This window comes from Trachurus trachurus (assembly GCF_905171665.1).
Source record: "Trachurus trachurus genome assembly, chromosome: 11".
Classification (NCBI taxonomy): domain Eukaryota; kingdom Metazoa; phylum Chordata; class Actinopteri; order Carangiformes; family Carangidae; genus Trachurus; species Trachurus trachurus.
Window position 1 is genome coordinate 16,374,160 of NC_139904.1, and position 25,946 is coordinate 16,400,105.

The window sequence follows — 25,946 nt, forward strand, 5'->3', positions numbered from 1 at the left end:
CTCGTTTCCCATTTCCTGTCTCTCTCCAGCTGTTGTTTCAAAATAAAGATGTAAAAAGCCCCCAAAAATATTTAAATACCCCTTAAATTCAGCAAAGAACAAAACGTCTGGAAATTTTTATTCACAAATCTCGAAAAACAACCCAATAGAATTTATATCATACATTTCTGGAAAAAATACCTTCACAGGTTCTATAAATCTAATCTTTTTTTCCCTGACATGTCCAGGTTGAACATTGTCATTATCATAAAATGAAGCAGTAAAAACTGTGTAACTAAGTAACATCAGGACAGACGGTGTTAGGAGAGGAAGCGTGTGCTGCACGTGTCCACGTCAGAAAGAGAAATGTGAAAGGAGAGAAAATGAGAGAGAGACTTTCAGCGCAGTCATTCCTCTCCTCATAAACTGAGCCGACAGAAGGCATTTCCTGTAGTGCTAAAAAAAAACTCACACACACACACACACACAAACAAATCAAAATCGTTCTTCAGCTTTTATGGCAATAAGCTGCTCCCTGTCTCACCTGACCTTATATGGAGAGCATCATTTTAACTGCTGTATAGGTCAAAGTAAAATCATATCACGAGTCAGAATAGCATACATCATGGTAACATGTGTTACACACAAGACTTAACCTGAGGTGCACACAAGATGTTTTTTTTCCTGTCCTCGTCCAGACAGGGAATGGGAGGGAATCAAATGTGATGTCATCTCTGAAATATCAGATTATTTTCACAGTTGAAACATTAATCTCTGTAGGGGAACAAAGCCAAACCAAACAAGTAGAGTCACAAAGTTAATGCTTTCGCTTAATTTCTGCATTCTGTTGTGCTTTTGTTTTTTGCATGTTACTTTACTTGTATATTACTTTTATGTTCATATGTTTATTGCATTCAATTTTTCATCATTTCAACAAAAGCAACAGGATTATAAATTTAATTGTGTTAGAGTTATGCAAGTTATTAAAATCATAGTAAAACAGTCGGAGGAATCATAGATTTATCAGTTTATGTAATTCCCTCCTTTTTGAACAGTCATTACAGCTTTCTGTCTTGGCCTTGGTGTTGAGCTGTGTTGCAGAAGCATCAAGGATGACATGATTAATTCATGATCTCCTTTCTCTCTGCCCACCTGCAGCCATCAGCCCATGGAGGTGTAGGAGGAGTAGGAGGCAGCTACCCTCCTACCGATTCCTGGAATCAGCACAGACCTGAACACAATGCGCTGTGGAGCCCGAACATGGAGGTACAGTATATTACAAATACACATACATTGACAGAGCAAACGCACTGTGCCCCTGTTGAGTCGTACTGTGACCAGTAATGAAGCACACGTGCAGCAGCATGTTTTCTGTTGAGCTTTCAGAGCATTAAATGGAAAAGTCGTTGTCCAACACCCGAGTGTAGTTTTCTGTTTTTGTTTCCTCCAGGATGGTGGGTGTGTTGGTCATGCCATGATGGAGGAGAGGCTGATGATGCAGCAGCAACAGATGGAGGATGACCAGCGGTGGCTGGAGCAGGAGGAGAGCTTCATGGTAACACTCCTACACACATTGAAACACGGAAATACCTTTATTGACGATATGATGGATGAGCTGCCTGTTCATCATCACATATTGGTTTGTTTACATGTGTAACGTAGCATGTGTGTGCTAAGGATCAGGAGCTAAAGAGAGAGAAAGATGTGTTCAAGGGAAATAGCAGGTGATGATTCGTTATCGAGCTCCAGTTTCCTGTTGGTCGTTTGGGGGTGACTGGGGCACAGCGTCACCTACAGGCAGAAGAGTGAATTGTGGTTTTCACAGCAGAGAAACTTTGGGAAGTAATATAATTGTCTCTTTCAAATCATGTTATTCATCGTCATACTGCTTAAGGCCAGTGGTTCTAAATTTGGCAGGAGCTGCAGCTAAGTGGGGATAGCCCTGCTCTCAATGTCAAGTGCCCCCGTGTGTGGAAAAACAACAGTACACAAGCCCAAAGCTTTTGGCGATGAAAGGAGGTGGCATACATTTGATGCCAAGTGGAGCTCAGTGCCAGTGGCGCTGTTGTGTTGTCATCGTCTTCTCCTTGTCGTTTGCAGAGATTCATATTTTGAATTAGACAGGACCAAAAACAAAGAAATCTTCTGAAAAATAGATATAATAGAACATCTGGAGAAAGAAAATCACATATTTGTTGGATGTTGTAAAAATGTCATCAAGTGCAGTTGTCATGAGCAAAAACAATAAATATTTAAATGCAGACACAAAAAAAGTTGCTTTGCTCTGAACTTTTTCCACTGAGGGAAGCATCTCCGTGTGTGTCACTGACGCCAGATGAGCTGAAGAATATCTTCTCTAGGTTTTTTGCACAGGCTCAGTGTTGCTTGATTTATCTCATCAGGCACTGAAGTATCCCCACAAGGAGCCAAACTCACGGCCTGTTTTTCCTCTCTCTTCAGGTCAGGTTGCCTCTCCTCCTCTTGCCTTGATAGAGCGTTTTCATTTTTGAGCCAGAAGTAGTGGAGCGAGTGTTGAGGAGCGATGTCCCCACTCTTTATTTATCTATCATCCTTTTTACTGGTACATCTGGTACCGATCGGGTTGCCATGTTTAACAGGCACATTTTATTGCTTCACAGGACCTGGCACTATATTTTGCGTGTTATTTATTTGCCTTTTTTTTGTTGTTGTTCTTGCTCATGTGTTTTTATTTCTCTAGTCTACGCACCTTCTACAAACTTCTTGTGAGACTCATTTATTTCACAACAGATTTCTCACTGGCAAATCCCCAGTATCCTCAGGATCAGTCTTGTTTGTGGCTGACCCCGACCTTTGATCCCTGCCGAGAGGAAACTGCCCCGACAGGAACTAATGAAATATCTCATTATTAGACAGGCTCATTATCAACCACACACATCTAAGAGAGACTAACGACGACCACCGCGCAGCAGCAGCTTCTTTCCATTCCCCTCGATGCTCCCACCATTTTAAGACCAAAGTCCTTTCACACAAACAGGAAATTCAGTGTGGATGAATCCAAGTCTCTGCTCATCGTGGTCAAAAATGATAACGTCATTCTAGAAGCTGAAAACGGAGCCGCAGACTTCAGATATGACACTCAGCTGATTTAACCACAAGGACAAATTGTGAGTGGGGTGTTTTACGAGGTGGTGTGGTTCATGAACGTAGCTGTTACCAGTCAAGGAATTTATTTGACAACATCAGAAGGAGCATTCACGTACATGTTGTTAAAAAGACATGTGACATGTTAAGTTTTGTAAAAACAACTTATACTGTGATTATCATTCACAGATAACGCAGGATGTGGTCAGATTCTTACGTGCTCTTCTCAGCAGAAAAGTCCACATGAAAGTTGTTTGTTTCAGTTCAGTTTGAGTTCAGATCTGCTTTCAGGAAGGAAAGAGCTGAGGAAGATTTTTAACCTCGATGAACAAGGGATGAAGGATTAAGCAAAATATGGAGCTTAACTAATGCACAGCGTGTGTTGGAAGATGACACGGAGGAGGTGATTGGAGTGAATCTCTGCCGGTGGAATATAAAAGTGAACTTTGTGATAGATGGAAAGATCAACAGGAAAATGAAAAACAATGTGCAAAGAAACAGAAAGAAAGCAAAGGCCGAAAAGGGAGAGATGAAAATTTGTGCGGAGGACAGAAGGAGGGAGAAAGGAAGTGGGATTGGCAAGAGCGATGGAGAGGGAGGAACAAGCGAGGAGTAAAACCATCAGAGAGAGAGAGAGAGACGGAGAGATGCAGGGGGATGGAAAGAGTGGGAGGGAGAAACAGAGTGAAGGAGAGAAACAGAGAGGAGAGTGAGGCGGTTGGATCTTTCCCCTCCAGGATTTTGTCTCTGTGGCTCAGTGGAGCTTTTCCTCTTCTGGAAAAACTTTCCCTCTTTCTCCCTCTGTCTCTTCCTCCCCCTCCATTCTTCCCTGACTCAGTTTTTCTGTCTTTCTCAGTTCATTTCACTCCAGCCGTCTGCTCTCTCTCAGCTGTCTGTCTCTGCTTCTCTTTCCCTCTCTGATCTCGCACTCGCTCTTTCTCTCCATGTCTTAAGGTTTTCCTCCATTTCCATCTCTCGCTCCTTCTCTCTATCTCTCATACTTTTCCTTCCCTATCCCCGCCCTTCTTTCGATGGCCTCCACTGTCTGCGTTCCTCCTCCCATCTTCTTCAGGCACTTTTCTCCCAGGATGCATCTCTTCAAGGCGTGCTTCACCAAAACGGTACTGAAGGGGGGTGGGGGGGGGGGTGGCAGTGGCGGTCACGTTTGACAGGTTTTTCTGATGTTGCTCTCTGCAGGAGTTAAAGTGCTGTTATCTTCATCTGCTGCTTTTCATCCTGATGATGATGGTGGTGCTGATGATGATGCTGATGATGTGAAAAAACAACAATCTGCTGCAGCTTGTAGTAGTTTTTTGTTTGTTACTTTTTTGTGGTTTTTGGTCGGGAAAGTAAACGAGCAGTAGATTGTTTCTGTGAGCTACAGGTGATTGGTTGTGCAAGTCTTGGTATGAAACAGTAAAGCTGTTGGGGAAAAACCCTAACTCTTTGTTATTTAATTTATTTTTTACTCTATTTAAATGCTGAACTAGAATAGTTTGCGAAAGCCTGAGTGTAATTACAAAGGAATGAAAATTGCACAGAACCACATGCTTGTGTGTGCTTTGTTTTTTTTAATAGTGTTATTACTTTTCTCCATTGATTTAGTGTCTGTGTCTCTGTGTCCCTGCAGAAGGCCGAGTCCAGAAACAGCAGAGGAAGCATTGACAGAGAGGACGGCACGCTACAAGCACCGGTCAGTCACTGTTTGTTTACTTTATGTGTGCGTTTGTGTGTGTGAACATCTTGTCAGTACTTCTGTTGTAAGTAAATTCACAAGTGAGTTGTGTGGCAACTGCAATGAAGATGGATTGATTTTCCAATCACAGAAGCACAGATATTGATAGACGAAGGAATGATGAGGGGGAAATGGATGAAGTGTAGTTGGTAAGTAGGAAAGAAGAAGATGGAAGATGAAGTAACAGAAACTGAAAATTATAAAAAAAAATAAAAAGCAAAAGAGGAGAAAGACAAAAATGAAAAGTAGAAGAAGCAGAGAGAAGCTTTTAGACAGACAGAGACTGGAGAAGGAAGGAAAGTATTTCTGTCTGTGTGCCAGCGAAGGCACTGCCCACTCACCAACCACATGACCACAGGAGGCTCATGGGAACTTTAAACCCAGAGGCTCTGCACAGTCCCATCTCACTGCTAAACCAGGGTTATGATATCCTAAAGCTAAGACAAGTTCTCAGCTCTGTATCAGCTGAGCCGCAGCTGGAGGCGGTTCTCAGAGCACCACAGCAGCTGCAAACTGTTTTCTTTCTTTTTTCTTTCTACTTTTCTAGTCATCTTGACCCAAATGAGTCATCGTATTTAAATAATTGTTTTTAATTTTGTGATTAAAGGCTGTTTGAAATCTTTACAGAAGTTGCCCTGCATTAACCTGTTGTGTGTTTGGTCTCTGTACAGGGTGGAAGCCAACACATCTACCAGCCTGTAGGGAAACCAGGTGAGAGACCATCACACTATATAATCATAATAGTTCATGTTTCGGTCTTATATTATCACATTATTATTGATTTCTTAACACGTTAGTATCATTTTACTATTTTAGGGCCATGGATTGAATGATATTTCGTCAAATTAATATACTATCGTGGAGTTTAATCTCATAATAATGATCTGATCACATGTTGTGTGTATTAGATTGTAATCTGTAGGTGCACAGTAGCTTGGAAAAAGTGCAGTATTTCAAACTGTCGTGTGGTGGAGTGGAAGTCTGAAGTAGTATTAAATGGAAAAAGTACAAGTACCTTAAGCTAGGCTAGGCTTCTCTGTACCGATGAATACGAGCTTACTCCTGCTACTCCTACTTTTTTTTCTCCAGAGCATGTAGCTCCTCCTAAGAAGCCGCCCCGCCCTGGAGCTCCCAGTCATCTCACCAACTTGGCCAGTCTGTGCCCTGTGGACAGCTACAATGAGGGGGTCAAGGTACAGATCTGCTCTCATACATGTGCAAGAGCTAAAAGAAAAAAATGATCAGAAATTGCTGATTAAGATCATTTTTTGTAAACGCTGTGCTCTCATTTTAGCTTCTTTCATGAGCTGTGTGAATCCTGCATGTTCGGTTCGGACAGTCCCACTGTGGCGTATAGTTTTTGACTTGACTTGAAAACTATTTGGCATTGTGCTGATGGGTTGCATGCTTTGCCATGTCATGCCTTGCCTGTGGTGGTTGGCTTTGGCCCTAATGTGCTGTCCCTCTTCTCTCCCCTTCGTTTTTTTTTTTCCTTTATTCCATATCCCCCTCTTTTTTTGTTTTGTTTACCCCGCATCCACCAATCCATCCGTCAAACACTTCCCATTTGTGCACAACTCTCCTTCACCCTCTTCCTTGTCAAACCCACCAAACCACCTGCCCCAACTCTCTCTCCTCTGTTCAACCTCCCCATAGCCGTGGAGGGTAAGACGATCTGTGTGTGTCTGTTCTCACTGTAGAGTCCTTTAGCTCTTAGTGATCGAAGCAAAAGAGTTTTTCTTCACCAGAAACAGAGAAACAATTGTATTATTCAGCACCACGAAAAAATGAGACGAAATTCGTATCAGCACTTGAAGACACCACCAGCCACATTTTGTGAAAAAAATATTTCTGCTGAAGAAAAATAAAAGTCACTCTAGAAGTTGTAGTTGGTGTAGTTAGTGACTGTCATTAGGCTAACAACACACTCGTCTGTCACTGTAGAAGAATCAACATATCTGTAGTGTGTAGGTAGAAATGCATGTGTGTGTGTGTGTGTGTGTGTATGATAGAGAGACTCTGTGTGTGCAAATCTTCCTATTTGTGTGTAGTCAGATGCTGCCCCCCAGCGTTGTATCTGTGTAACAACAACACTTATCTTTATCAAATGACAGCAACTTTTTTGCTGGTATTTAAAAATTCAGTTGTTCATTAGTAATGATAAAATTAAAAAAAAAAAAAAAAAAAAAAAGTAGAGACAATTAAATTAATTAATAAAGGGAGAATTTTACTACTTTCCTGAAAATGAATGACCTTTCTCTCCTGTGGTCTCAGTTGCAGCCTCAGGAGATCAGCCCACCTCCCACCGCCAACCTGGATCGCTCTAACGACAAAGTGTATGAGAACGTGACGGGGCTGGTTAAAGCTGTGATAGAGATGTCCAACAGGATCCAGCCGGCTGCGCCAGAGGAGTACGTCCCCATGGTCAAGGTAGGATCCACTTTCAGTCTCTGACAAGTTGTTGTGTTACTGTGTGAACTGAAAACTGAGGCGTGTGTGTGTGTGTGTGTGTGTGTGTGTGTGTGTGTGTGTGTGTGTGTGTGTGTGTGTGTGTGTGTGTGTGTGTGTGTGTGTGTGTGTGTGTGTGTGTGTGTGTGTGTGTGTGTGTGTGTGTGTGTGTGTGTGTGTGTGTGTGTGTGTGTGTGTGTTTTTGATAGGAGGTGGGTCTGGCTCTGAGGACTCTGCTCGCTACAGTAGATGAAACAATTCCTGTGCTGCCAGCCAGCACACACAGAGAGGTAACACACACAGACACACATCCCATCTTTATGCTCTACTACTAAAGGACTATTTTCTTTCACTCAAACTCAAAAGGAAAGTTTTTTTTACACATCTTCTTGCAGACTTGTGCTCTCATGTCACAAACACTGCACATTTATGTCTTGCCAGTTGCTTGTGCAGCCATCTTGCTGGTGTACCTGTTGTATTCTGGGAAATGTGTTACATTTTTGTTATTAGTGTGGTCTTGAAAAATCTTCATTTGAAGGGCTGTATTATCCCCCCACAAGAATTATCTGTTCACTGTTTTTTTCTTTTACTTGGTTTAAGATACTAAGACACTAATGTCTTGTTTGTATCGTTACAGATCGAGATGGCTCAGAAGTTGTTGAATTCAGATCTGGCTGAGTTAATAGCGAAGATGAAACTGGCGCAGCAGTACGTCATGACGAGGTGGGTGTAAAACACACTCTACATGTTGTGATAAGTAACAACGATGTCGTGGTTTGACACAGTGACGCTTACACCCTTTCTGGTCTCCGATCAGTTTACAGAAGGACTACAAGAAACAGATGCTAATGGCAGCTCACGCCCTCGCAGTCGACGCCAAGAACCTGCTGGACGTCATCGACCAATCACGACTCAAGATGATCACCCAGACCCGCCCACATTAGCCCAGGATCTGAATATCATCCGACCGGTGGGCAGCGAGGAGGGGGGCGGGGCCAGGAGATTGCGTTGCTGCGTAGATGAGAGAACATTAAGATGGATGAGAAACCTCAACTGATGGACAGCAGACAGGACTGAAACAATCAGCTCTCTCTCCTCCCCCCTCCCTCAAACATTCATCGCTTCTTCTCTCCAGCAGCAGCAGCCGCCTTCGGTCAATATTGTGTCGTTTTGTACTTTTGTTGCATTATTTTTTTTTGCTTTTGTATCCAGAGAAACACTCTCCTCTCTCTCCCATCACGTATCCTCAAGAATCATTCATCACTACTTTTTAATCTTTGAAGAAAATGAACAGATGCTTCATCAACTTGTCACGTAAACACAAGACTTAACAACACTCTCCACATCTGCAGGATGTAACAACTGGAACTGAAGAGCCAGAACGAGGAGGATAATGAAGACGATTTCACAAAGTTGTTGTTTGAACATGCTTTTATATCATTATTAATTATTATTATTATTATTATTACTACTTTCAGACTCTTACAGTACACTACATCTGTGTCAGTTTCTCAGTCTTCCTCTTGAGCTAAATGACTGATTTACAGTACAGCTGCTCATAAACAACATAATCTTATCTCTTCTTTTTTTCCATCTTCCTCCCTAGATCTCTCTATCTCAGGCGTCACAATATGGCATACAAATGAAATATGAAAGCTGAGTTTTGAAGAACAAACTAAAATGTCTTTAAGGGAGATAAAAAAACATTAAAATATGAAAAAAAAATTACTGCCACAGGCCACTTTTTAAGTTAACTACATAGTAAATAAAGAAGCTATATTTTTAACACGTTTCTGAGGCAGGAGTTGTTAGTGAATAAAAGGGGGAGGGATGATCTGGGGGGGAGAGTGAGGGGATGGAGGGATGAGAGGTGGAGGAAGAGTCATTTTTAAGTTACCACGGAGGTGCTAATTATACTGTACAGCAGGTCGCCCTGTGCCAAACGAACTGCAATTGACAAAAAAAGGATCATTGTATTATAAATATTGGTTTATAGCAGCAAATCCCTTTTGTTTGCCTTGTACATTGGAGCCAAATGTGTTGTATCAGTCCTGTCACTCTTTTTAGTTCTTTTTATCCTCACAGAAATACACACTTCAGTTTAGTTGATCCAGAAATTTCATATTCAGGGACTTGGAAACAATTTTTCTACAAATTTGATTTCTTTTAGTTTTTCTTGGTGGGTGAATTACAGTTACAGATTAATTTAAATACAACTGGCTGCATTGAAATAGCTGCACCACACAACTCTTCTCCAAACCAGGAAATGTCTATCTCCAATGTGATTTGCTCGTTATGTTTCTCCATCATTCGTCCCATCTTCCTCTATCTTTCTACCTCCTCTATGGAGTTATTTATACCTTTATTCCCTCTCTTCTCCCAGTCCGCCGAGCATTTCTTCTTTTTCCTTCCTCCGTTACCCCATACTCTCCTCCCTCTCTGATTCTCTCTCCTTTCCACTGTTTCCTCTCCCCTGAGATGAGCAGTAATCTCAGGAAGGAGCCACATGTACAGTTGCTAAACCAAGCAAATAAAAACACTGTTATAAAGAAATACGACCAGCAGTCTTCTTTGTCTGAGCAATTTTAATTTCTGCTGTCTCTATCTGCCTTTATATTCTCTGTAAAGACCTCTTTATTCATAATATCTTGCTGTGGGACATAAAACTATGGCCAGGTGTATACTGTTTGGCTTAATTAGAAAACTGATTGTCCTGAGGTCCACCTGTAGCAAACTGACCTGATTAGACATAGCCCAGACAATAACACACCGTTTTACATAATGAAGCTGTACACTCGACAGCGCAGGTGACGATAAAAACCGAAACAGGAAGACCAAAGATTTCTCTGTAAATGACTGTGACAAGAGCTCCGAATTATTTCTGAAGTGTTGATCCCATTAGCAGACGGACCTCAGTGTTGGTGAAATGGAAGAAGATTGGAAGAGCCAGGACTCGTCCTCGGATGAAGCCATCTAGCCAAGCAGAGTAAATGGGCGTAAAGAGGCTCGGTCAGGGAGGTTAACAAGAACTGAACAGTCATCTGAGCAGCTCTCTCAAAAAAAAAGCACAGTACATTAGAGCAGCTGGGCAGAAATAAAGGTATTCTGTCAAAACTCAAATTGAAAATTGAGCAAAACCCTAAATGCAAAGCAGTATCAAAGGGCTTTTAAAGGGATAGTTCACCCAAAATTCAAATTTCACTCACCCTCATGTCGACTAAGGGTTGGGATAAGTTTCAGAGTCATCTGTGCGCAGCACTGCACTGCCATATGACGGTAGCGAACGGGGCTCACTTTTCTTCGTCCAAAAAGACACACCAAAAACATCCAAATACCTCGATAGTGCTCGTCGTCTGTAATGTCCCTCTTGTATTGAAGCCCCGACATGAGAAATTGTTCCGAAAAAAATTAAATAAGTCTATATTTTAAGCTTGTTTGTAGCAGAAGCTCCCAGTGTCTCAGTTCACTGCTCTACCTCTGTCAGTGCAACACCCAGTTCATGGCTCCGCCGGTGTCACCCCTGTAACTCAGAGAAGGCACAGATGACTCTGAAACTTCTCCCAACCCGTAGTCGACATGACGGTGAGTAGATAATGAGTGAAATTTGAATTTTGGATGAACTATCCCTTTAAATTAGGTTTCTGTCACAGTTTTGACCTGTCTGGACTGGGTAGGTACAAATTATGCTTTCCGTTGAGAGTCTAACCAGATTAGAGGCTGGGATGCTGTTTAAGGTAACAGTAATGTGTTCAGATGAGGAATAATATATATATGGTTGGAATAATTGGAAATTTTGGCAACTTTGTATTTGTTCATAAACTTGCATAAGAAGGGAAAAAAATGAAAAGTGTGTTTCCGCCCGGTTTCGAACCGGGGACCTTTCGCGTGTGAGGCGAACGTGATAACCACTACACTACGGAAACCTGCATGTCTAGGGTTGACACCATTGGCTACACATTCTTGAATAGGACAGATATATGTGGTCCTTTTTGACTTCGTTCGTAGACTGTTTCATGACTTTTGCGTTCCAGTGAAGACAAAAAGCTAATGCTAGTGTTAGCAATTGGAAGCTAATATCTGCTAGTGTTCAGCAATGTCTGGTTGTAGCAATGGATCTTTTATAATACATCCATGGTTGTAGTAAGAAGCTCTAACGATAATATAATGACAACAACATTTACTTGTATCTAACAGACCACATTATCTTTCTTATGGTGACAACTAAACCCCCAGTGAACACTCTAAAACGCTCCCCTTCAGTTGACTGCTGCGGTCAAGCCAGCCGTCTCTCGTTTTCACGCAGTGAAGCCAGCCGCTCCAACATTTCAAGTGCGCCATTATTGCCGACTTTATGGTAAATACTTTCGGAGAACTGGGAAAGTCAGCGCAAGTTTACTGCAGCGTGTGGAAACTTCCGGTTTTCAAAATAAAACATGGTTATTAAACGCATTAAAAGTTTATATTTTATTATTATTATTATTTATTTATATGAGGATTGTTAAGATCTGATTGTTATTATTTAGAAAGTCTATTCAGTGTGTATGTATTCTACCCGGGTAGTATGTGTGTGTGCATGTATGTATATTACTGCTCAGGTTTTCTCCTCCAGGTGTGACTCCATGAAGACGATGAAGGTGGAGATTCTGCATCTCTCCGATCCCGCCTCGCCTCAGATGGAAAACCCTGGTCGAACTCAACGCTGTCTCGATGTAGATCCAGCAACTGGCATAAAAAAAAAAACAATCTGCATAACAAAACATAAAGTTAATTAGCAGTCATCAATGTCTATACAGAATTATATCTCTCTTTTCTCTTTTACTCAAATGTAACTTATAATACTGACCACAAAAGAATGAGTGACTGTATCATGAGACTTCAAGTCACCACTGATGCGTGTCTTTTTAACAGTATATCAATCATGTTACACTAATTATTTATTATCTATTTAATCATGCTTCTCGTTCACATTTACATTTAAAAATCAACAAAATGAATTATTTAAATTAGAAAAATCAGGAAAAAAAACCTGTATGTGCGCATCATTAGCTTTAGCGCACATGAAGCCCCTTTCAAATGGCGCAGTGAAAATTACCCTTTATACAAAACAAATGCATTTTCAAACTCAAAACCCAGCATATTAACTCATTACAACCGTTTCGTAATATTTACTGTCAACTTCGATTGTTTTTTTATGGAAGGATCAATATTTCCGCATTCATAAACTGAAAATGTACGTATCCATTAACAAGCTAACAGTTAGCAATGTAGCATAGCATAGCAATCTCACCGGAGTCCTCGGTTGAAAAAACAAAACACAGCAATTGCTCGGTTACAGCAGTCCAGGCACTCTCTCATGACAACTCAAAAACACATCCAGACTCGTGTCTATGAAAACAAACCAGTACTCTTCCATAAAGTGTCAATCTTGCTCGTTAATATCTCGTGGTAGCGCCCTTATCGGGGCTTTTGCTAGCGTCTCCTTCCCAGCATGCCATGCAGGCAATGCTAGATTTCCTTCATAGAATGTACATGAAGCGCCCTCTTGTGGCTACTCAAAACAACTACAACCATACACTCTTCGCCAATTTGCACGAAAACTATTTAGCATGAAGCCAACAATAAAATATACTTAGTAAACCCAACTGTATTTTCATAGCTTCACTATAAAAGAGGTGTGCGTCATACAGCAAGTGGCTCTTCTGTTCCACACTAATTTTGACCCTGGAAGTTATTGAGCTATTTACCTAATGGAATATATCAAAATATGTGTGGAACAGTAGAGCTACACTTGCTGTATAAGGCACACCTCCTTTATCTCATTTTACTACCCCTTATATATTTTTTTAAATTCATTTTTAATAAATTTCATCACGTAAATATGTGCAGTGCAGGATCATAGGCCCACTTGTTTTCTATGAGACACACCTCTTTCTTTCTTCCTTTAAAAAAAATCAGATCCTCTTATTTAAGATAAACTTTTAATCTATGCTTTTAATGCATTTAATACCCATATTTTATTTTGAAAACCGGAAGTTTCCAAGTTATCTGAAAGCATTTGCCATAAAACCGGCAATAAGGGCGCACTTGAAATGTTGGGGAGGCTTGACCGCTCTCAGATGAATGGTCTATTATTCCTGCCACGGTGCTCCCGCTCTGAGGCGCTAACGGGACGTGTGTGTGATGTTACTTTTGTTGGTAAAACACAAGTTTTTCCCATAGAAAATGAATGTTTGGAGAAAAACAGCTGCTATTGTATTTTTTGGGGGTAGGTATTGAAATATGTGCTGATTTTCTGCGTAAGTATTCATTAATATCTCAAAGTCCAATAGGGAGAAGCAGGAGGATCTGCTTGTTGGTAAAGTGAATCACGTTATCTGTTCCATTGATGAAGTCATTGCCTCTGGCACGAGCTTAAACTCAGGGTCAAGTTAACTCAGATCATATCTACTTTTCATGTTGTAATTTTTAAGGGAGGGACCAAGTAAACTGTTAATAAGTACAGTAGCATGTTCACATATCATATCTTAGTCTCCTTGCTTTTCTTGTTTTACCTCCTATTTGTTCAGTCAAAATGTAAAGCACTTTGAACAGCATCTATTTGTTTTGAAAGGTGCTATATAAATCAAATTTGATTGATTGATTGATTGATATCAAATCATGACAATTACAAGTATGGTATTGTGCTGTGCATGTCCATCCATTAACTGTAGACACACAAGTTTAACAATGAGTCGGCATTGATTCATTTTGATCCCAGCTTATATTTGGCAGTCTTTTCTGTCATGTTTCTTCGCATTTGAGTAAACAGTGCCCTACTACCACAAACAAGTAATGACTTCATCACAATTCCTCTACCACTTCAATGTTTTGTGCCAAAGTCACTTGTTTAAAAAAATGTTTCAATGCAATATTATATTTTCTTCATACAAAAAGTGGTGTTTGACAGTAAAAGCACAGACAAGCTGGGTCCCATTTTTGTAAATTTATTGTGTTTTGTTACAAAAACAAGTGTTTTAGTCGAAGAGACCGAAGCCCATGTCGTCATCGGACTCCTCGGACTCTTCCTTCTTCTCCTCTTTCTTCTCCTCCTCCTTGGCTGCAGGGGCAAAGCAGAAGGATTTATGGTTAACAAAGTTAAAGACGTAGATTATACAGTACATGCTACCCCAAAACTTTGAGCAATGATATATTCCCTCAATGCTCCATAATGAGTTCCTAACACAGTGAAGACTTTTCTGGGAGGTTAGAAAATTGTTCAGTTTATTCCAGTCGGTAATGTTAAAGCCATAAGCATAATTTAGTCTGAGACAAACAACTTCAAAAATCCTCATTAACGTCAACATGTCTAGGTACCTGGGGCGTCACCAGCTGCAACAGCAGCTCCAGCAGCTGGGGCTCCAGCGGGAGCACCACCACCTCCAGCTCCGACGTTGCAGATCAGGCTGCCGATGTCAACGCTGGACAGAGCCTACAACAAATACAACATACACAGGTCAGTGACATGTCTTTTAAAAAAGTGACTGATAATTTGACTGTTTTACACAACAATATCAGTCAACAACACTACGCAAACCAGCTCATACAGACTCACCTAAACCTCTGAAAAGTGACAACTACACTAAAATCAACTGAGAAACTAGATTTCTCACTCAAAATTCACTGTACAGAGCGATCAGGGTTTATGTTTTTCTCTTGTATCAGTGAATTGAGCCCAAAACATTCAGTCTCTGGAGCATCGAGACCCCAAGACTTCATCACTTACTATCCATGGAGAAGTCTAACAATTTAACTTTGGCTGCAGAAAACTGCAAACACGTCTGTTGAAGTCCAACTCAGTAGAGGTTATTCTAAATCTCAGAGGTTAAAACCCTATAATCAATACCAGTCTCTTCAGATTATGGCACAGCATCATCACTTTGACAAATATGCCCCTTACCTTGGCAAAGAGACTTGGCCAGAAGGGCTCCACGGTGACTCCAGCAGCCTTGATCAGAGCATTCAGCTTGTCCTCCTGCAGAGAGAAGACAGTAATCATTGTAGAGTTAGTCTATGCTTTAATCTATCCGACTAGAAGTACAAGACTCTTCATCACATGTTGGTTTCAATTTATAAGACTGCAAGCAGTTTTTATTTTAGGTTGGTGCCGTTTTTTAATTCTGCTCTACAAAATGTCAAAACAGTGGAATTTGCCAATTATGATTTCCAACAGCCCAATGTAGCATCCTTTAATGTTTTGCTTTGTCTGATATAGTCATATGTTTTTCAGTTAGATTTTAAGGTGAACATTTATTTTCAAACAGTAGGCTACCACTTAAATTGTTGGTTAATATACCAACAATTGCTTTTCTGGATAAGCAATTTCTTTCTAGGTTAAATTGTGAATTAACCAGGTTTATACTGTCAGAGACAAAATATTTTATTACAACATCAGATTTGATGACTACCAAATAGTATTTAGTGGCTTCTTGCTAAATTGGTAGTTCATGTAGCCACATGTTCTCATTGATGCTGTTGAGCATCAATATATCAACCTGTCAGGAGGACGCCACTCAACCAACTACAGTGTTATGAACAAAAACAGAGGCAATACACACTAATAAATAGTAGTTTAAAGGCTAAAACGCATGCTTACACTCCTGAAAAGAAAGGCAGGGTGTACTGGAGTTTCACTAGCTTAGCATTAGCTAGCACCTGTCACTAAATGAGGAACACATCCGTAACTTTACACAAAACTATAGATCCGTAAGAAGTGTGGTGACTGATCAGCTTGAGTAGTGGATCTAATTGACAAGTGTCAGTGGCAAGACATAAACCATCCTGACACAGAAAACGTGGTTTAACGTTGACAACAAGCATGCCGCCATTTTGGCCGGTAGACGGCACTATTTATTAGCCACTGTTTTACCTTGTATTTCTTTAAGTATTTAATCAGATATCACGTTACGCTAGTAGGTAGGCAGAGTTTTTCATCTCTATATTATTTACGGCTTTCATAACAGGCAGTGTGTTGCCTAGTGCTCGGACGCCGGATGTGCTGTTGGCGGGGATGAGCTCGGACACTTACGGTGACGGTGACTTCATCGTCGTGGAGGATCAGAGCGGAGTAAATGCAAGCAAGCTCGGACACGGAGGCCATTGTAGATGGTAGGTTTTATGTTTTTGGCGTCGGATGCCTAAATTTGACGGTGCTAGTCGCCGGATTGTGGGCCTTAGCTTCGGGTGAAGAACCGAGCACCTTTAGGCACGATAAACTCCTACAGCGGAAAGGGAGGAGGAAAGGGCGGGAGCTTCGTATATATACTGTGCGTCACGGCTGCGTGACTGTGACGCCAGTACGCACACATAGTGACGACAGACGTCGACCATATTCAATCCTATGATTCAATCTGAGCGGATAATATAAATGTGCTTTAGTAATTGCATGTTACCATGAAAAACTATTTTTGTACTGTGAAACAAAGATTTGAATAAAAAAAAAAAATGATTCAATCTGAGCATCTCCTCCTTCTCATTTCTAACTGTATTCAAGCCTGTGTTTTGTTGTCAATAAAGACGTTTAAGATAAATGAACCTGTAGGCAAAAAAGAAGGAAAAAGAGCATCTCCTCCTTCTGCTGTAATGTAAATCGATTTGTCCTTGAAATTGATAAATAAATAAATGAAAATCTGAAAAATAATTACATCGGCCAAAAATTATTCAAATTAATTCAATTATTCATTATTATTATCGATTTCACCTATGTGTGTGTTTGTGTGTAATTACTGTAGTTAGATCTATGCAAAATATCTAGTAAAATTTTAATTATTATTCAAATTAGTATATTATAAATTTATTTTTAAGAATGTATAAAATTACACATATTTCCTCCAAACAAATTAATGTTTAGTTGACAACTTGTACTAAAAAAAGATTGTGGATCAAACCACTACATGAAGGTTTCATGTTAAGAAATCTGACACTGCACCAGTCTATATGCTGCTATATCACTGAAAATCTCAACTAAAGAACCTAGGATTTCTTTTTAAAATATATATATATATATAAATCCACAGCAAACAACATGTTCACTCAGTTAACTTTATTCAATTTCAATCAAAAACAAACAGCACAATAAATCAAATAATTAGGCTGAACATAACATTATAACTATGGCAGAAAAATCAAAATGTGACTGTGTAAAACCAGATGTAGTAATACTTTCCACAAGTCTTGCCATTTACCGTTTCCCTCGCAATGTCATTGTCTATTCAAAAACATCAGATGGACCATTGATGGGTGAACATATAAAGCTCACAAACAATTCAAGGAATCATTCTCACATTTGGCACAAATGGATTTTCTTGGCCCTGATATATAAAAAATACTCGAGCAGGTAAAACTACAAAACTTGAATGGATGTAAAAGACAGTACGACTTTCTGTGGTGCTCTCTCATGTTACAGTGTAATAAAGGTCAGACTTAATAAAATGTTTGGACAGAGCCAGAGACATGGCAGATTCCGGAATGTTTGGGCGATTTGTTCCCAGTCGTCATGGCAACAGAATCTTCTACTGTGCTTCTAATGCAGTGATCTGATCTTACATCATGCATTAGCAAGAATCTTAAAATTAAAGGATTTATTTTACATTTTTAACTATGGCATTTCTGTGCCATTTTAAGTTGCCTTTTTTGAGTACATATTTTCACTTTAACTGAAGGAAACAGGATTTGTTATTCTGCAATTTACCCCAGAGTTAACACGTTAGCTCTGTCTACATGATAATTGGAGAGAGATCATTTTCAAATCTCTATAAAGTAGCTAAAATGCATTATTAACAGCTTTTTTTCACAGTTTCAAATTGACAATTTCACAATTTGTGGAGAACCACTCAAATTATGCCTTACTTGAAGTTTTCCTGTTGTCAGAGTTACCATAATTAATTACCATTTTTCGATTTGCAGTGTTCACTTCAACATCCAAGCTATAATTAGTCTGGTGTATTAGACTTGGTGCTTATGGAATAATAATGCTTTAAGAAGGGATCAATAGGGATACACAGTATGTCGAAGCACAATATTTTTAGCTCCCCACAGTCACACCTATGCTGAGTTGATATGAAAGTTATATTTTTAATTCTCTTTAGGATTATGTAGGTTTGATGAAAAAAAGCTTCTCCGATGTACTCCCATTTTACTCTTCTTAGATAAACTGCATGTGTTCAGAGCAGTCTCCTCAAAATTTACTCTGTCAGTCACAGGCATTTGTCAACATGAAATCATTTAAAATAGCAATAATCCCTTTTTGACATTGAAATTAAAACTCTAAAAATACAATATCTACATAGGCTCTCAAGAGGCCTTACAACAAGGATTTTGACAAGTGTTGTGAGCTGAAAAGCCAAGACCAGAGTAGATGGTCAAGAGAGGCTCATTGCCACCGATATCTACTATAGTACAGTTACTATAGTCAACAAGGTAATATTTCATATCAGAGTTGAGCAGTGTCTGACCTGTAGTGGACTCGGGTCTTGAGCAGGATGCTAGCCATTCACAAGCACACAATTGCCATGTTGTTGCGTCAGTTTAAAAAAGAGAGATATGATTGAGCTTATTGTCGACCTTCCCTTTGAACGCTTTGCAGTATGGGACGGGGTGAAAAAGTCACAAATCACAAGGATGTCGATGCACCTGTATCATTTACAGCCAATTTTCCCCTCTGCACCTGGACCACTCAACCAGCTCAGCTGATGCCAGATGAGATCAGTGGAGACCAGTGGGCAGAGACAAAACCTGCAGATATCACATCACGGAGGCCAATAAATGGACTTTCTTCTCTATTGAGTCTTCGCTTTGGGTTTTTCATCATAAGAAACCCCATATTCATTTACTCTTGTCTTGTCCACTGGGTAGAGCCTGGGGACGGAGACAGAAGCAGAGACTTAGACTGGAACAATTTGCTGATGACTTTTAAAATGAATGTGTGTGCAAGTGTGTGTGTGTGAGTGTGTCAATGTACCATCTCTGGTAGAGGTAAACGAGAAACACGACATCATCTCTGAAACAGGCCAGTCTGTGAGACGTTGGCATGGTGATGATAAAGGCAAACACGTCGTCGATGAAGGTATTGAATGCCTGGAAAAAAACAAATAGGTATGTTCAATAATTCAAAATCTACACTCTGAAAACATAAAACTGTACTGATGATTAAATTCTCATCAAGTAGACAAATAATGTGTGCTAGAAGAAACCATACTAATAACAGTTAACTCATGTGCTCTGATCAATATAATAACAGCAGCTCTTTGAACCTAGACCACCTTGACCAAAACATATTTAGCAGGCTGACATTGGAAATCTTTGCTCTCACCTTGTACATAAAGGCTTTCCAGGGCAGGTGGGCGACAGATTTCAACTGTTGAATAAAGAACAAAGGGGAATTAATATTTAATGTTTGTTTTGTTTCTAAGATCTCGAGGAAACATTTGGCCAACGTTGTATTTTGCGAACATTTTGCCTTGTTTCACTCATTACTCCTGTATAAAATAGTATGGAACATGATACAGTGTATCGGAGGGACGGACCTTGTAGTTGACAAACAGTTGAGGAAGCATGAAGAGGAAGCCAAAGGCATATACACCTGTAAAGGTTACACAACATAACGATTAACCTGTTGTTGTTTTTTTAAATCCAATAACATAAAGCAATGGGAAAAAAGATTAGTTGATTTTGTAAAATCAAATAATGTAAAGTAAGTGGGTAAAAACTAAGATTAATTGATTCGGTAAAAGGTGTTACAACTTACCATTCACTAAACTGTTGATCAACCATGAGTACCAGCTATAACAGGGAGGGAGAGATAAGCAATGAAGGTAGTTAATGAATGGAAGATACATGGCATAATTGTGATAATCATGAAGTAACACACACACACACACCTACCTCTTATATCGTAGGAATATGAGCGCATACACAGCCCCTCCAATACACAGTGGGTACAAGAGGTATGACAGATACTTCATGGCCTACAGAGAAACACAAGGCATGAGATGATAAAGTTTTATGTCTCTTATACAGTTATTCATAGTAGAAATATGGTTTGTTGTTGTCTATGTGTGTGTGAGTGTATTGTGTCTTACCAAAGTATCGTACTCTTCTGTTCTCCTCTCTGATTCATCTAATTTCCCAAACTGTTCCACAGAAAACAAACACAGAAATACACTTACATTCATGACAGGTGTATCGTACTGAGAGAACTGCATTAATTATTTGTTCGTTGCAAATGTAGCTCCAGTATCTGCTCTCTGGTGTCACTTTGACTCATTATAATTAAAGCTTTATCCTTGCAGCAGGCAGAGGGAATTAACTACTGACAGAAAGCTGCATCTCTCAGAGGCTGCACCTACCAGGAATGTTGGTTTGCCTCCTTTCCAGAAAACCTGGATCTTGAAGGCCTTCTTCACTTTCCATACCTGAAAGTACACATAATTATTATAATCCCCAAATAATACCGCCTTTGTTAAATATCCTATGTATTTTTAAGGAGAGAAGAGTGTCAAAGAGGTATCAAGCCAATTAAGCCCTGTCTTCATGTGGCAAGTATTAAATATTATTATTTCATGTCACTTGGAGCTTATTCAAAAATGGCATTCAAAACAAACACAAAACACTTCATTTCATTATGGTGAGCCAGGCAGTCAAATTATTGTCGTTATTTTCAGCTGTGTGGAAATGTAAAAATCGTAGTACAGATGTCGAATTTGTCTAAAATATGAAGCTGAGAAAATAAATGACTTCCATCGTAAAACTGAATTCCCTCTTTGGATATTGTAGTTGAATTCATACAAATGTCTCGATGTAGTTATGAGTGTATTAGATTTAGTGTGTGCGTGTTTCCAGTGTATGTGAACTCACTTCAATGATAGTGCCGACCCCAGCAGGTACCAGGACAAGCAGACTGGTCTGCTCATCGAACAAATAGAGGAAAATCACTATGGTGCTGAAACATCTCCACAGCACTGAAAGACAGAACACAGACAATACTCAGTTTTACAATGTGAAATATTCAACAATGATGACGAATCGTTTGGTCTATTTTAAAAGGTGTTAGGGTTACATATAGAGAGAGTGTATATGCTCCCTATACTATGTTGTTTTGTTTTTATTACTGTTAAATAGTGTGCTGGCAGATCAGCACAAACACCAGACTCGCCTGCTTTGCTCGACATTCCCACCATGCTCTTCTTCTGCTTCCAGAAGCTGATGTCGTTCTTGAAGGCCAAGAAGTCAAAGAGAAGCTGAAAAAATGACAGAGAGGTCAGACATTTATCCTTCCTCTATGACAGTAAAGAGAGGGTAAACATTTGCTTTTTACAAACACATTTCCTAAAGTATACAGTACAGTGTGTGACTGCATCAACAACTAGTGACATGGTAATTTGCAATTTTATAGCATGTAGGATTAGCATGATGTTTATCCTGTAATGCTGACGTTATGTTGTGCTTAGGAAGTTTTTCCAGTTTATCCTGCTAGTATGTCAAGAAGTCAAAGCAGAGAGGATGATAAACATGTGATGCAGTAGTTTTAAGATTTTTTCACTTTACCAAACGTCTTTGTTCTGTTTTATTCTATTTTTGTGTTACGTGATAGAGAGCTCAGATTTACATGGAAGGCGGCAACAAAGAAGGTCAGAGCCAGGAAGTACAGGTTGGTATCCACAAAGATCCCTTTAATCTCATCAGCATCCTTCTCTGTGAAACCTGTAACACAGACAGAGATAAAGAGATGCTATTAAAAGGCAATGGTGTGTGTATGTGTGTGTGTGTGTGTGACAGAGAAAGCAACATACCAAACTGCTGCAGAGAGTAAACAGCATCCTGCATGTGGATCCAGAAGCGTAGTCTCCCCAGAGAGATGGAGTCATAAGAGATGGTCAGTGGGAGCTCTGAGGAGGTGCTGTTGATCTCCTACACACAAACAAACACACACACACACACACAGAAATGTTCATCAAGGAGTGTGTATTACTCTAAGGCAGGAAGCAGTTCATGCCTGCAGGCGGTTAAAACAAATTAACAAGGGTCAGGACTATGATCCTGCCTTGAATCGTAGGGTTATACAAAAAGTTTTCTTGTTTTATTCTAATTAAATGATAGAAAAACGGTGAATTTACAATCTGCCTTTGGGAAACAACTGGACAGATTGTTGCAGTGTGTTACATAATATGAAGTTAAAACTTACCACAAGGTCCTTAACCCGGTTGCTAAGCTCATCAACAAACAGCAGAGGTAGATACACCATCTTTTTACCATTTTGGAATCTGAAACAGAAAAACAAAAACATCCTTTGATGTCTTTTGTAGTTTTCGTTATGTACAACCAGTACAACTTCAAACCAACAATGGCCCCGAGCCGAGGGCTCAACACATTGCATCTTAACAAATACATGCAAATACACAAACTGGCTGTAAATTCAACACAAAGAGATCAAGTTCAAGGGCCAAAGAGTCGACAGTTATATTTTATAATACCCGTAGTTTCTAATACATGCTCAGACCTCTGTGTGTGTGTGTTTAGCTTGTGTATTCATTATCTCACACTCTGAGGTATCTGTGGACATCACTCGGTAGGTTTTCTCTGTCAAACAGGAAGTGGTCGCCGACGATGTTGAGTGTCAGGCGGCAACGCCAGTGGGCCGCTGGGTGATCCGACGTTGAGGTGGCTTCACCTCCCGCTGCTGAGTTACCATCACCATGTTTCTTCTTCTGACGTTCTTCTTTCTGACCCTGCATCGCATAGAAAAAATCACTCTCAAAACAAGTCCAGATTCATAACTCTTATGTATCTTCACCTCAGTTAACAAATCACAATATAGAAAACGACTGCAATGTCAAAAAAAAAAGTGTTGCGTGCAGCATCTCTGGGGTGGATGAGGTGTGTCTGAGCTTCTTCTACATCCATGTGTTTATTTACTAAACCTGATCATGTTTAACACACACCTGTGTATGATCCTCGCCGGATATCAAAGAGATTTCAGGCAGTTTAGGGACCATGTATGTGGTGAGCTTAGCCACCAGGTGAACCTGTCGCGGATCTTCCCAAGGAGTCATGCCAGCTTGATGGACAAATATTAGTGCATATAAAGTGCCATTGTTACGGGTCTTCTTAGGGAGGGATACATTAACTATCCTGGGAGGGAGAGAGGGAAAGAGAGGAAAGAAGATGAGAGAGAGTGTAATCAAATTAGTATGTTTAACACTGTTTCATAGTTTAGTCTATTGGACAGCTGCTCCTATGTGAAAACAGCGGAAAGCAGCTTTTTTGATATGGATATGACATGGAATTAAGATAAGAGACAAGATAAGATAAGACTTCATCCCTTAACGGAGCTCAAACATAGAGGTAGAAAAAGAAAAAGTATGTATTTAAGAAAAACAAAACAGACTATTGACATTATAAACAAGAATTGGACTGAAATATTGATCTGCAAGTGTTTTATTTAGTAATTTAGTAAAAACAACTGTCACAGCGCTTTGATTTCCCCATAACCAATCAGATCTGATGAGAGAAACTATCAATTTTCCTATTATCACTAAAACATAGGAGGCACCACAAACCTCTCAAACTTGCTGTCGACTTCAAAGTTCTCCTCTTTATGGATCAGGGTGTGTCCTCCCTCTCCATTGGGCCGCAGTGCAGTGTAGATACTCAACTAATAAAGAGATATTACAGTGATTATTACATTTTTAATCTAATTCTAATTTAATCTTCTTCAAAGTGAAGCAAAACCACTCACACAGACAAACTAGAGTGAAGAGTCTACTCTAAACCGATCGATCAGTGAGACGATCCATCCACTTTACTGACCTGTAGTTTCGGGTTTCCTGCCAAGAACGGTGTGATACAGTTGTCGCCTTTGGGGCTGTCACAGGGTTTGGTGTACACTATCCCGTACATCACCCAGCAGGTGTGCAGCACGTACACTACAAACACCCCAACGATCAGGGTGGTGAAAGATGTTTTCAGAAACATGATGCTTGCGTTGTGTCGTTGTCGCCCCGGGCTACCTGAGGATCAAGGCCATAAGTCTGCGAATAAAGAGCCAAATACAAATATCATACATATCTGTGTGTGGTATGATTAAATAGGATCTGACATGAGTTGACCACTGGTCGTAGCTTTTTTTTTCTTTTTCTAAATGTTTTATTTTTCAGGGAGGTTAAACATAGTCTAAGACTCCAAAGACAAAAAACATTCAAGTACATAAACACTTAACATGTAAATCTAAAGCTAATACACAATGATGTCTCGTGTCTTAACAAAGCTTTTCCACCTTTTGTTTAAATAAACACCTAGATGACTCTTGGTTGTAGCTCTATAAAGTGCAATAAAAATACTTGGCCTTTGGAATTAATAGTTGCAAAGGTCAATAAATATGATTTAGCAAGATGAACGGTGGGAAGAGAAAACATTTGTTGTCTGTGTCTGTTTATAACTTGGGTAGATTCACAGTTTGTCACCACAGATATTATACTAGTGTATGGGCAAAAATGTAGATGCATATATGAATTTTACAAGGCTCATTCAATATTTATGGAAACTAATATGATAGTGTTATTCACTGTTTCACCAGACTAGCTAAAAATGACAGCAGGGCCTCATACAGACTATAGAGACCAATTCTGACAGAAATATCATATTCACGCAGGTTAATGCTGCTGTCACAGCTTTATCATGGTGAACATTTTAGGTCACAGGTGTCAGATGTATGTATTTGTCACTGATGTATCATCCATTTACCTGATGTTGCAGTGAATTATTACTATAATGGCGGTAACTGACCACCATGTTAAAGATTGTAGGTAGTCTAGAGACAATTTTGAAGCCGTTTAAATTAGTACTTCAGCTCTGAGACGTTTGCTGTCAATTGTCCATACGTTTGCTCATCCTCTGTTTTTAAATCACATGCGGGGTTTGTTTTCTGAGGCTCTGCGGTCTTCAACCAGATTTCTTAAACAATTTCTCCCTGTTATACTGTATCATATAATAAATTAAGTAAGAGAGAGTCTTTAAAGTTGAACGTACCGGTGCTAAATCCTGCAGGTTGTCAGTCACAGGACCTCGGCTCGGCTCGTCGCTATCCGTCCATTCACTTCACCGTTTCTGCCGGGGAGTTAAACGCGACGACATCGTTCTTCAAAATCTTCCAGCAGTCTTATCTGAAGACGTGTGCAGCCTACCTTCCTCCAGCCTCTCCATTCAGGGGGAGAAGAAAAAGCCCCGGGCCAAAAAAGATTGTGAAATGAAAGCGTGAGGTGGATCTATATTTCCGCCATTCACTTCCTGGTTGGTTTTCCTAGACGAGATTTGTGGGGGGGAAGTAACGCGAGACTTCATGTCACCGAGCCAAATCATCTCCTGATCATCTGATTGTGAAAATAAAAAAAAGCTGTTAAAAGATATGATCTCTGTAAGCTTTACAAAATATTAATTGAATAGGTATTTATTTTTTTCTTTCTTTGTCTTGTTGTCACCCTTAAACCCAATATTATACCCTAGCGTGTTTATGATTGTATCATGTTTGTGTAATACTGTTGGGGGCTTAGGGGCCCCTTAGGCCTATCTTTGTTTGTATTCATCCTTGTGTGTACTCCTTTGTTGTTGCCATAGACAGTATATAAAAGAG

General features: G+C 39.9%; 3 protein-coding genes across 4 annotated transcripts in view; 1 reads left to right on the top strand and 2 right to left on the bottom strand.

Moving 5' to 3' along the window:
• LOC310994112 (focal adhesion kinase 1-like) overlaps window positions 1–9,123 on the top strand; it is a gene marked incomplete at its 5' end in the record, with an annotated part of 59,292 nt that extends 50,169 nt beyond the window's left edge. Inside the window, 9 exon segments of the mRNA XM_083982674.1 lie at window positions 1,138–1,245; window positions 1,430–1,534; window positions 4,733–4,795; window positions 5,509–5,548; window positions 5,927–6,030; window positions 7,112–7,267; window positions 7,495–7,575; window positions 7,923–8,008; window positions 8,103–9,123. Coding sequence (XP_083838800.1) covers window positions 1,138–1,245; window positions 1,430–1,534; window positions 4,733–4,795; window positions 5,509–5,548; window positions 5,927–6,030; window positions 7,112–7,267; window positions 7,495–7,575; window positions 7,923–8,008; window positions 8,103–8,229 — 870 coding nt within the window. The 3' untranslated portion in view covers window positions 8,230–9,123.
• A 5,129-nt stretch (window positions 9,124–14,252) lies between these two features.
• rplp1 (ribosomal protein lateral stalk subunit P1) lies at window positions 14,253–16,563 on the bottom strand. The gene is made up of 4 exons (XM_083981852.1): window positions 16,350–16,563; window positions 15,222–15,296; window positions 14,639–14,753; window positions 14,253–14,381 (listed from the first exon to the last, which is right to left on the bottom strand). Exons 1-4 carry the CDS (start codon window positions 16,419–16,421, stop codon window positions 14,299–14,301), a joined length of 345 nt encoding a protein of 114 aa, XP_083837978.1. The 5' UTR covers window positions 16,422–16,563; the 3' UTR covers window positions 14,253–14,298.
• A 785-nt stretch (window positions 16,564–17,348) lies between these two features.
• Window positions 17,349–25,608, bottom strand: clptm1l (CLPTM1 like). 2 transcript variants are annotated; one of them, XM_083982410.1, is made up of 18 exons: window positions 25,346–25,608; window positions 24,128–24,327; window positions 23,878–23,972; window positions 23,260–23,449; window positions 22,859–23,046; window positions 22,503–22,581; window positions 22,111–22,228; window positions 21,927–22,021; window positions 21,474–21,558; window positions 21,176–21,279; window positions 20,668–20,733; window positions 20,401–20,451; window positions 20,204–20,286; window positions 20,067–20,101; window positions 19,846–19,901; window positions 19,632–19,676; window positions 19,281–19,396; window positions 17,349–19,177 (listed from the first exon to the last, which is right to left on the bottom strand). In XM_083982410.1, the coding sequence occupies exons 2-18, from the start codon at window positions 24,290–24,292 to the stop codon at window positions 19,099–19,101; spliced, it is 1,650 nt and encodes a 549-aa protein (XP_083838536.1). In that variant the 5' UTR covers window positions 24,293–24,327; window positions 25,346–25,608; the 3' UTR covers window positions 17,349–19,098. The 2 variants fall into 2 exon arrangements, with proteins under 2 accessions (XP_083838536.1, XP_083838535.1); XM_083982409.1 differs by having other exon boundaries at window positions 24,128–24,348.
• Between the last annotated feature and the right edge of the window lie 338 nt (window positions 25,609–25,946).